General features: G+C 39.5%; 1 protein-coding gene across 1 annotated transcript in view; it reads left to right on the top strand.

Moving 5' to 3' along the window:
* Positions 1–2507: 2507 nt before the first annotated feature.
* LOC102308793 (GDNF family receptor alpha-4) overlaps positions 2508–12890 on the top strand; it is a gene marked incomplete at its 3' end in the record, with an annotated part of 74889 nt that continues 64506 nt past the window's right edge. Inside the window, 1 exon segment of the mRNA XM_005949727.3 lies at positions 2508–3083. Coding sequence (XP_005949789.1) covers positions 3044–3083 — 40 coding nt within the window. The 5' untranslated portion in view covers positions 2508–3043.

The raw sequence follows: 12890 nt of genomic DNA, 5'->3' as shown, positions 1-12890 counted from the left end.
TTAGTGGCTGACCTGCTCTGCCACCTGAGCTACAGCCACCCCATGATAATAATGAGTGTGAATGTGTATGAACGTAGTTAGGAAGCACTCAGTTTAGAGAAAGTGTGTGATTGGCTGAATGTGCCCTGTTGTATAGAGCACATATAGGAATCTGGGAGAGTAGAAAAGCGCTATATAATAATCTGTCTGAACGGAGTTTCGTCATGTTACTTTTGCACTATTATGTTCCGGCACATGTTGTTATTACATGGTGTAATGGAGACCAGGGGTTCCATTACCTTGTTTGTATTTTTATTAATTCATTGACTGATTGGGAATTAAAAACATTATAATAAAGAAAACACACATTAGTTCTTAAGAATTTTTTATTAGGTTTATTTGATTTAGGATTAAATTGACAGCTTGTAAAGGTGAAGAGACAAGGGGACAGGCCATCCTACCTGTGTCAGAAAAGAGCTGGAGTTTGAGCTGCTTACATTTAATCATCTGTCGGTAACTTAAACATATGTGTAAAAACAGAATTGGTAAAAGTACTCACCTGTCCTGGTTGCTTCTTGCAGAATGTGGAGCTAAAGAGTAAGAGCAGCTCAATCACCTGCTTGTGAGCTCCTGGAGCAGACCAGTGTGCCCAGGTTAGGGGAGTATGGTTAAGAAGGGTTTTAATTTAGATAGAAATGGCTGAAGCTTATGTTATTGATTTGTTTATAGTATGTGTTGGAAATATGTATATGTTTGTTATGTGCTCTAATGTTGTCATATGTTTGTTTGTGTGGAGAGTTATGTTTTCATTTTGATTAGTTAGTCTGGATGCTCACCTGAATAGGTAGAGTATAAAGCTTTTTTTTGCTTTTAGTTGGTGTTGGTGTTTGGGCTGTGTTAACATATATCTTCTTTAATAACGTTTTCTAGTCCATGGATACATTTTATTCCAGTTTTGCGTCATATTATTGGAAGGGACCTATGACCGCTGGCCAAAACTGACACATGACATTAGGCTGACATCTGGGGCTGAAACCAGCATAGGACCACCTGTGTTTCTGCAACTGGCCTTGTGCTGGCCCATGTGTGGGCCACCTCTGGCAAACCAGATCTGGGCCACCAAAGGGCCGTCATTCTTTGCGGTATGTGGGCCATGTGTAAGCACATTGTGTGGGCCAGATCTGGGCCATACCAATTTTGCTATGTGGGAAGTAGAAGCTAAGAACTAAAACACTAGAAATGGACGATAACTTGAACCTGGTATTCAATATCATGACACAATCCACTTCGTATTGGCTCTGTCCTGTTTTTGTTTATCGTACATTTAGTATTGTATAGTTATCATTATAGTATTGTATAGTTAGTCATTAGTACCTTTGTATCTGTTAATTTTACTGAAATTTGGCACGTTATTTATTTGTAATTTCTAGTTTTATATCTCTTGGAGATATATATTTTATATACTTATAAATGCACCATGGGGAGCTTGGGGTGAAACAGAATTCCGGCACATTGTATACTGTGTATACTGCTGTATACATGTATGTATGTATGTATGTAACAGAAACACTAGGAAAGAAGGCGCACAGAACTAGGAATGATGGAAATCAAAAACAGAAAACTTCTGTTTTTGGTGTGAATTAAGAATCTAAGTGTAAGTGTAAGAATTGAACCGAAACAATAATAATCGAAACAGCACAAATAGTGAAAAAGAACATAAACATAATACAGAATAATACCAAAAAAACTCAACATCCTGGGGCAAAAAGGGCCAGAACCGGGACAAATAAAGGCTAAGAGAAACCCTGAGGGAGGAGGAACTAATATCGCTGAGAACTTAAGAAACAAAGATAACCAGAACCAGGAATAACAAAAGTCAAAAATAAGAATTAACCAACAAACCCAAAACACTGGGTCACAGATCCAGTACCATGGCAGGTGTGGATCAAGAACAGCTGGTGGGTGAAGAAGGTTTTTTTTATTGCTTGTTTGTTTTGTTTTGTTTACATTTAAATTCTTTTCTTTTAACATTTTCTTTAAAACTGTAAGACCCAGCACTGGCTTTGGTGATTAATTTTCTCTCTCTAGTCTATAGATTGTTGCTACCACGGCACTGAGGCTGTTAATGTTGTGATGATGATGTCCTTGTAGTCATTACAGGATGCAAAACCGTTTCCGTGATCTAATTCTACAGAACTAATTCTGATGGTCGAAAGTTGCATCAATTGTCTTTTTTTTAATGTGTAGATATTCTAGCATCCAAATTATTAAACAGTCGAATATTTGACTACTTCAGTGATGTTAGTGTAAATGCGCATGTTTGTGATTTTATAATTAGAACTGAGAATAAATGTGGCTGGGCCAAAGTGAGTTGAGGCTGTGCGCAGTGTTTGGTGGTTACAGAAACGGGAAAAGCAGTTTACAGCGTGACTACCCTCTTTACAATGACCTAAGTAAAGGACCGTTTTCATCCGCCAGTTCCTAAAGGTGGTGGTGGTGGTGGTGGTGATGATGATGATGATGATGATGATCTCAGGGGGTGTAGGAGGAAGAGGAGGAGGGATATCACCAGTTTATAACCCCAACATCCGCTGTTTGTCAGCATTGTGATCGCAGAATGCACCGGGACCAAACGAAGCCGCGTTATGATGACTGTCTGCGTGCACAGCTGTAGCCCAGTCACATTTGCTCCATCCAGTTGAATTCTCCGAGCAGAGCTGCGTGAAAGCGAACCTTTGGCACAACAGCAGTCACATTCTCCCTCTCGGAGCGTTCTCGCTGGCGCGTACTTTGCACCGAGACGTTCCTCCGAGGCTTCTCCTTTCTTTTCTCTGGAGACTGAAACTTAAAGGACTTTCTCGTCGCAGGGCAGAGAACAGGGGACGCACGGATAGTGTCAGTGCGGTAAATGTAGCAGCGGGCTGCGTGTCTTACTGAGCGGTGCTGTTGGACTAGCCGAGAACGCACCACGGACTAGCCGAGAACGCACCGCGTCCCGTCCCACATCCTCCTTTTTAATTCCCCCCTCCCCGTCCCTCCAAAGGGTGCCCCGAACAAGACCACCATGATTCTGAACGGATTTGCGCTCGTTCTTTACCTCTCAGGTAGGTCCAGTGGTTTAATTATTGTCACAAGAGAGAGAACTCTTCAGGGAAACACCTGAAGAAAAACACAACAGTCTTTGTCTAGATGCTCTTTGTCACCAAAGTGAAATGGAGAAGAGAATGGAGAGTGAAAAGTCATTTCATAGCCTCACATTTTGGTTCGGCGAGCCTCTGTTGTTTTGTTTTAACGATTATTATACATTTGCATAACTTTGATGCGAAGATTTGGGTTCGCTTGGTCAGTTTCATTGTTTTGAACATCAGCGATGGAAAGACTGTCTGAATATGGATGCGGATGCTGCCCACTACTTAATCCTCAATACTAGTTCGCTTTTATTTTTCTTAAAAAACTCAGTTTTTGGCTTTGTTTCTGTTCTCTTAGCTCAAGCAAGAAATTGAAGTTTCATAGAGGCGTTTTGAAAGGCAAAAAATACCTGATAGTCACAGTAATGACCCGTAAACCCACAGACTGATATACATCAGACTCCTATAAGGATCAAATTAGAATGAAATTTATATATATTATAAGAGATATAGAGGTTCAAATTATAGTGTCATATTAAATATGTAAGATTTTAAAGTTGGTCTTTAGTCTTTAGCTTTGGATATTGTGATATACTTTTATCAAAATGAAAAAAGTCATAGAAAGCACATAATGAATAATTTAACTACATTTTACACAAATGCATCCAGCAGAAACTATGCGTGTAGGTAAAGTTAAAATCACATGTAGCTAAACAGTAGTTTAGTTTAGGGAAATACACTGCCTGTCTTCACTGGGTAACAGTGCAGAAGAGCTTTCTAAACACGTTCTATATCATGCTTTTTGTATAGGACTTGGTTGTTGTTTCATCAGATTGTGAAAATGTGAACTTCTGTGAGCACCTCCGTGTGAATGAGCCCATATTTGGCTGTTAGCGGGACAAGATTTGAACAGTTAATTGCTGTAAGATAACACTAAAGGTGGGAAATTCCTGACATCATCTAGAAGGTATAGGATGACGAATCAGTTTCAGTTAGACGTTAGAGTTCAGTTGAATTTCACCTCACAGTGTAAAATGCTTTAATTGGCTCCATAAATAAAAACTGCTTAAACTGAACTGAACATTCTGCTGAACTGCTTCAATGAATGAAGGTCCAATATGCACAAATAATTTGAAGCTTTAGTTTGTGTATCTTTCCAGTCACATTTTAAAATTTCTTAACATTTTTTGCAGGATAGTTGCATTTCTGGCTATATGAGTGGTTTCTATTCATATTTTTGTCATAGTAATCCATAGTTTTAAATAGTTGTTGTTTACATAGTTGTTATATATAGTCAATATATATGTCAGAAATGCGCATATGTGTGTGTGCACCCAGATATGTGTGTTTGTGTGCATTTTATTTTTTTTAATAGTAGGAGGGTGTATGACAGGGCCCACATACACTGCTGGTATGTTTTTTCTTGAAGGCATAAACTGATACGGATACTTTTTTTAAATGAAGCTCTCATCAGGAAATATTTGGAGAATTTTTAACCCCTCGATACTGCAGAACAACAGGGCTTTGTGCTGCTTTAGAATATCTTACATATGTAGGCGGTACTAGATTACTGCTGTATCAAACGGAAATACTGAATGTTTATAACCTTTTGCACATGGTGTGGACATATAATGATTTTAGTCAACCTCTGTAATGTTATAATCTTTTGTTTTCACAAAGTTTTCACAAAATTCATCAGAATATCTTTGTGGAATATTAACCCTGTAAGACTCAACCCATCAAAAAATAGCCTGAAAATTCTGATTTTTTGGAACTGAGATGTTTATTAACCTTTAATAACAAAATCCACATTTTTTGTTGCTATATTATGTTGTGTATGATATATTTTTATTATATATTTATTATATAATTTGTGTATCGCATTTGATACATTTTGTATTTTTGGCAACTTTTATTTAACAACAATGTTAATTTTAGACAAAAAAAAAAAAGAGTTTAGTCCATAAAATTTGAAATGATGGAAAGTATTGATCATGCTGATGAAACAGGTCTCAGAAACTCATGTATCAAATATGATACTGAGGGCATTATAGGGTTAAAAACACATTTGAGGAGGGTGTCCTTTCAGATATGAGAAATGTCAAGTTATTTTATTTATATCAATTATAAATAAAATAACTTGTTATTATGTCAAGTTATGTTTTTTTTAAATCAGTCTAGTGCAGGAAAGATGAGCGAGCGATGGAGTTATATAGAGAAAATATATCTCAGTTGTTTTAGGATGAAATGATTGGTAGTGTACACGTATATACACTAAACGTTTGAACACACCTTCTCATTTAATGGTTTTTCTTTACTTTCATGGCATCATTATAGATTCTCACTGAAGGCATCAAAACTATGAATGAACAAATATGGAATTATGCAGTAAACATAAAAGTGTGAAATAACTTTTATATTTTAGATTCTTCGTAACAGCCCCCTTTTGCTTTGATTGCTGCTTTGCACACTCTTGGCATTTTCTCCATGAGCTTCATGAGGTCGTCACCTGAAATGGCTTTCCAGCAGTCTCGATGGAGTTCCCAGAGATGCTGAGCACTGGTTGGTACTTTTGGTCCATCTCATCCCAAAACTATCTGAGTTGGATTTAAGTCAGGTGACTTTGGAGGTCTGGCCATCTGGTGCAGCACTCCATCACTCTCCTTCTTGGTCAAATAGCCCTTACACAGCCTGGAGGTGTGTTTGTGACTCTTGGACTTCCTTTCCGGGGGCAGTCCTCATGTGAGCCAGTTTCATTATAGCACTTGATGGTGTTTGCAGCTGCACATTCAAAGTTTTAGCAATTTTCCAGACTGACTGACCTTCAGTTCCTAAAGTAACGATGGAGTGTTGTTGTCTTCTTAATAGGGTTGATGCTCCCAATCTCATTAGGAAGGCAAGAAATTCCAAAAATGAACCCTGACACCTTCACACCTGTGAAGTGAAACCATTTCAGGTGACTACATCATCAAGCTCATTGAGAGAAGGCCGAGGGTCACTAACAGCACTGTCAACCAAGCAAAGTGTGGCTACTTTCAGGAATCTAAAATATAAGACAACTATTTATCATTTTTCTCTGCTACACAATTCCATATTTTTGTAGTATTTTCAGTGTTGTAAGGAATACATTATTATTGTTATTTTATTTTTTTAAAAATTAAGGATTTCATTAATTTGCATAGGTTATATTTAAAAATCATGAGCCGTAGCACAATCAACATATCACAGATGTTACAGGCCATGGAGAAGAAGGGTTTTAAGAAGAGGTTTAAAAACCGACAAGACTTGTAAAAAGCTCGATTTAATCAGGGCCATGATCTGACTCTCAAACTGAAGTTCAGCGTCCACTTTAACCCCACGGTTTGTGACAGTTGGCTTCATGTACTGAGACCCCAGATCAACAAATGGGGTCTGACTGTTATCACCACACACCATCACCTTTTCTCATTAACATTTAAAACTTAAAAAAAAAATGGTTTAAATAATAATACTTTCACTGGGTAAACTATTTTCAGTCAGTTATGTGTGAGTTTGATCCACACAATTTGTTAACTCCAGCAGATGACAGTAGGCACTTTCCCAAGCAGAGAGCAGTGGCAGCGAAACCTAAAGCAAACCCGAAGTAACCTAAAAGAGTCATCATGACTTGAGCACTGTATATAAGACATTTTCACTTCTTGACCTGCTTCTTTTTAACAAGGAAGTGAAGCTGCTACAGTTCACCAGACTTAATTGACAAAAACACTAACTTTACGTTGTAAAACAGGGGAGTTGTTTCTTTACTGTTGCCTCGTTGGGTTGCTTAGTTTGTGTTATAGGACTGTACAAAAACAAAACAAACATTCATTAGTTTCTTTCCCTCCTTTAGCTGTCACATCACATAGCACCACTATGGAGGGGCAGGCACACAGCCCCCCCTCTCACTAGCAGTTAAAGATTTGACCAGTAGTTGATGTTCAGAACACTTAGCAAGACTTTACTGAACTGTCAAAACACCTCATAAAGGCTCATTCCATCTCAGATCACCATGAGCTTTACGCTCCACCGTCCCCGAGGTTTGTGACAGTCGACTCTACGTACTGAACAAAGGAACCCAGGTTGAGTGTTATCACCAAACACCATCACTTCTGACTTTTTCTCATTAAAATTTAAAAAGTTGAGAGCCATCCAGGCCTTTATGTCTTCAAGACACTGAGCAGCAATCTAGCAGAATATGCTTCATTCTTTTTAAGAAGGACAAAAATCTGGGTTCATGAAAATAATCAAACTGAGCCCTGAAAAGGAGTGGAGGAGTATTTGTAGTCACCAAGGCGACCACAGAAAGTTCAATCTGCTAAGTCGGATCTAAATAACTCCAGGGCTATGCCCTTGATGTTCATGCACTGGTTCAATTCAATTCAATTTTATTCATAAAGCCCAACAAAAACCCAACAATCATATGACCCCCTATGAGCAGCACTTTGGCGACAGTGGGAAGGAAAAACTCCCTTTTAACAGGAAGAAACCTCCAGCAGAACCAGGCTCAGGGAGGGGCGGGGCCATCTGCTGTGATTGGTTGGGGTGAGAGAAGGAAGACAGGATAAAGACATGCTGTGGAAGAGAGACAGAGGTTAATAACAGACATGATTCAATGCAGAGAGGTCTGTTAATACATAGTGAGTGAAGAAGAAACACCCAGTGCATCATGGGAATCCCCGGCAGCCTACGTCTATTGCAGCATAACTAAGGGAGGATTCAGGGTCACCTGGTCCAGCCCTAACTATATGCTTTAGCAAAAAGGAAAGTTTGAAGCCTAATCTTGAAAGTAGAGATAGTGTCTGTCTCCTGAATCCAAACTGGAAGCTGGTTCCACAGAAGAGGGGCCTGAAAACTGAAGGCTCTGCCTCCCATTCTACTTTTAAATACTCTAGGAACAACAAGTAGGCCTGCAGAGCGAGAGCGAAGTGCTCTAATAGGGTGATATGGTACTACAAGGTCATTAAGATAAGATGGGGCCTGATTATTTAAGACCTTGTATGTGAGGAGCAGGATTTTGAATTCTGGATTTAACAGGAAGCCAAAACAGGAGAAATCTGCTCTCTCTTTCTAGTCCCTGTCAGGACTCTTGCTGCAGCATTTTGGATTAGCTGAAGGCTTTCAGGGAGTTTTTAGGACTTCCTGATAATAATGATCTGGTCCCAACAAGAGTGTAAAATTTCAAGATCCACTGTGTCAAATGCAACAGTTAAATTTAAAAGGTTAAGAACAACACAATCGCCAGAGTCAGTAGCAGTTGTTAAAACTCGTAAAAGAGCTGTTTCAGTGCTGTGTTAAGTTCTGAAACCAGAGTAGAAAACCTCTAGAATGTTATTCCAAAAAGGCAGTTGTAAAATTTTCTCCACAATTTTAAATTTTACAGTTTAGAGATAGTTCTGTTGTTTGCATCAACTGTGGTATCCAGTTTTTTTAAGCAGAACTTGAACCACTGCATGTTTCACACATTTTGGGACTACACCTGAGGACAGACTGCTATTGACCACTGCTTGAACATACGGCCTTACAGTGGGAAAAACCTCTTTAAATAGATAAGGTACAGCATCATTTAATGAACCGAATGGTTTCAAGTGATCATCAATCTCCTGTAAAGAGAACGAAGTCACAGGCTTAAACTTGTTGATAACAACAGGACAGGGGACAGACACTGAGGAGTCATCAGCAGATGATCTGAGTCTTTGTGGAAATGACTTCACCAATAAAAAAAAAAGAGAAGCTTTCACAAACAGCAGGAGAGGATTCAATGCAAACTCTCCGTGAGGCATTCGTCTTAAATAAAACGTGAGGTTTGTCACAGTTTGACAGAATAATAGCAGATAACTATTTTCTTTTGCCATCTTTCACTGGTTGCTGATAATGATTCCAGCAATCCCTTTGAAGTGACACCTGCAGATTGTCCTTTTTGTACTTGCACTCAGCTCTGCGGCACTCGTGTCTGACAGCCAGGGTTCAGATTTAGTTTCAGGCCTCCTGGTTTTCAGCGGAGCCACAGTGTGGCAGTTGGAGTGAAAACATGAGCTAAGCTCCTCAGTGAGATTGCACATAGACAGAGGAATGACACAGTTCTGACTGAAAATGGCAGAAAACTGAGCGGGTTAATAGGGCACCCATTCATCACACCTTTCTGCATTTCTGATTGTTGGCCAACTTCCCCCCATGCTGTTTTGCTCTTGGCCTCTAGTCTTCTTCTCCATGGAGGGTCCTGCTCTTTGGGGCTGTTCATCCTGCAGCCAACCATGTCAACGACTACTCTTGCCGTGGTGTGGATCAGCTGGTTGGTTGGTTTGATTTTTGCAGTAGAGACTGTCTGTAATGCTGCATTCACTAGTAGAGTTTCAGCAGTTACTTCACGTAGTATGGTAGTTGTGTGTCCAGACTTTGAACACTAATTTTTTTATGCCAAATGGAGGTTTAACAAAAAATCTTCTAAAAATTTGATTTGATGATTTGAGATATCCTAGTGCTTGAAAGCAAAAAATCTGCACATATTTAATAACAATTATTTTCTATTTTCTAATTAGAGTGCCACGTAGAAACTCCAGAATTTAGTTTTATTTGGATTTGACATTATTAATATTTTTCTTGTTATGCAATTTATCCTATATCCTTAATCCAGCATTGAAGTTGAATGAAAATAGCTTTTCTTTATTTATGTTACTAAGAAATTAATGTTGAAAAGTATTCTACATGCTTTATTTTGCATCATTGTGAAATATAACTACATACAATTCAGAAATTGCCAGCTTTCCCAATGTGAAATACTTTAGTTCATTTTCTGATAGTCCGAGGTCTTCGAACTATTCTCAATCTTGCCTATTGTAGATTCACTCTTCCCAGTCTGGTGCAGGTCTACAATACTTTTCCTGGTGTCCTTCGAAAGCTCTTTGGTCTTGGCCATGGCGGAGTTTGGAGTCTGACTGTTTGAGGCTGTGGACAGGTGTCTTTTATACAGATGATGAGTTCAAACAGGTGCCATTCATACAGGTAACGAGTGGGGGACAGAAAAGCTTCTTACAGAAGACGTTACAGGTCTGTGAGAGCCAGAGATTTTCCTTGTTTGAGGTGACCAAATACTTATTTTCCACCCTAATTTACGAATAAATTCTTTACAAATCCTACCATGTGGATTCATGGATTTTTTTTTCACATTCTGTCTCTCACAGTTGAAGTGTACCTCTGGTGCAAATTACTGACCTCTGTCATCATTTTAAGTGGGGGAACTTGCACAATCGGTGGCTGACTAAATACTTTTTTGCCCCACTGTAGGCCTTCTTGTAGCCCGAAAACAAACACATTGTTGCTAGTAGTTGCACCTGTACCAAATCCATTCGTTAAAAATTTCAGGGTTTTAACTAATATTTTGATATACAAAAGAATGATTTGAAAGTGAGTCAACGGACTATTTTTTCAAAAGGAAAAAAAAAAAATATATATATATATATACAGCACTGTGCAAAATTTTTAGGCAGGTGTGAAAAAATGCTGTAAACAAAAAAAGCTTTCAGAAATATAAATGATTGTTTATTGGGCCCAAATGTACGACCCCACACACACAGCCAAAGTCATTAAGAACTATCTTCAGCATAAAGAAGTACCGGAAGTGATGGTTTGGCTCCCACAGAGCCCTGATTTCAACATCATCGAGTGTGTCTGGGATTAAGTGAAGAGACCGAAAGATGTGAGGAAGCCTACATCCACAGGAAAAGGACTAGATGTTGTAGTCCCTGACAATGCATTGCTTTAAATGGTGAGAATCTTGAGGGATGGTTGTTATGAGGAAAGGCAGCCCGGAAACTTTACCAGCAGCACACATCATGGTGTGCCTCATTCATCGGGTGTTTTGGCCATTATCACCAGACACCCTCATCCAAGGAGGCCCTGCCAGGGTTGATCAGGCCCTGGATGGTGTCACTGGTTTATCTTAGATTGTTATTTCTCTTATTCTTTCTAATCTATTCACTGCAACTGAGAAATAATACTTACCTCTTTAGCATTTATGGAGCCTCACTTCCTCAAAGGGATAGAAAAGGTGACAGAGAGAAGTAAGACAAGAGGGACAAGATAGAAGAGAGCAGAGCCGGAAGGGGGCGCCCGATCCGGCTTCCCACACCTCCCCCACTGCCTCCCAGAAAAGGGAAGAAGAGCAGAATATTTTCTTTTTTCTCGCGGTTAGCTGACTGCCGTAGCTGCCCAAGTGATGTCAGCCATTTTTAACCATAGCCAGTGACTGGTCCTCTCAGCACTGTTAGCTAGTTCTCTTATAGCCTGCCGTTGCGCCTGTCCTCTGATCCCAATCTCTCTGCTGTTGTACTGGCAACAAAGCCCCTGCACCCCACTTCCACCGGGCCCACCCTCTGCCAGCCAATTTGAGGCAGAAATTGTTTCCTCCTATGGTACCACCAGCTCAACGACACAGAGGATCTGTGGATAGGACACTTCCACTTTTGAAAGCGTTCTTTGTTTACAGCAGTTTTCCCCCTCACCTGCCTAAAACTTTTGCACACATTTGTTATGTGAAGCTAAAATTTCACAGCGCTCATATGTACGCTTTTTATGTAGGTCCGAGCAGAAAATGTGCTAAAGATGTTACAAATGGTCTAATTTCAGATGGAACCCCTACTTCAATAGCACTGAAGTTTTAAACAACTATCATAAATGTTAACCTGCCTGTTGAACACGTAACTTTAACCAGTTAGCATTTAGCAACTAAAACGTGCAATTTGTGGAGGAATTGCAGCAGGATTTTTCTACCGACTCGCTGTTGGTGGCAGTAAAAAGTTGTAGGTAAACAGGTTGTTGCTGTAGAGTGAAAACAGGTGTACCTAATAAAGTGTTGACCAATTGATGTCTTTATGTTACTCATAATGTTAGTTCATATTGAGAAGAATGTCATGGTACACAAACTGGCGACCTTCAGCAGACAACAGTAACAGATGGTCAGAGTAACTGTGTCACTGGGCCAGTAAATGACACGAAGTAATTGCTTCTAAACCCCCTTAAAAAACAATAGAGCCATCACAGAGCATAAACTTTAGACATGTCAAAATTATCCTAAGTTCAGCAATTTCTTCACATGCAACTAAAAAGTGTACTTAATACAATGGCAGAGACTGTGAATGTTACCCATACTGTATGATCATACTGAGAAACAGAGAAAGACAGTAAAAATTATGTGAACACAAGAGTTGAAGCATGTAAGAAACCTAAACCGGCAGCCTGCAGTCTGATTAGGTTCAGCAAAAAGTTTGTTACTGTAGAATGAATACAGCTGTACCTAATGAAGTGGCAGTGCACTGTCACTGTAAGTAACATTACTGTAGTATCATTTCATACAGCACATATCCCAAAAGGTTGATTCTGTTCATCTGGACGTTTTCAGTGGGAGAAACATTTCATCATCATCCAGGTGACGTCTTCAGTCTCAGCTGACTGAAGGTTTCCAACCTTATAAACAGGACATTTGCACAGTACCTGAACCTCACCCACCGAATGGACAATGGTCTGGGAGGTCAGTTCCTTGATCATTAATGTGCTGTGTCATTGTAGCAGCAAAAAAAGTGGAAGATTTCAGAAACTGTAGAAAATTTAAAAAATCAGAAACACGCTGATAGTGGACTTCAGCACTAAGCAGGAGAAAAACTACCAAACACCCGTCATCAACGAGTGCCCAGTGGAGAGAGTGGACAGCTTCAAATACCTCGGAGTTCACATCACGCAGGACCTGTCATGGTCCTGTCACATCAACACCGT

This window comes from Haplochromis burtoni, unplaced genomic scaffold (assembly GCF_018398535.1).
Source record: "Haplochromis burtoni strain Fernald_Lab_line unplaced genomic scaffold, NCSU_Asbu1 Contig_672, whole genome shotgun sequence".
NCBI lineage: Eukaryota > Metazoa > Chordata > Actinopteri > Cichliformes > Cichlidae > Haplochromis > Haplochromis burtoni.
This window is presented reverse-complemented; position numbering and strand designations above follow the sequence as displayed.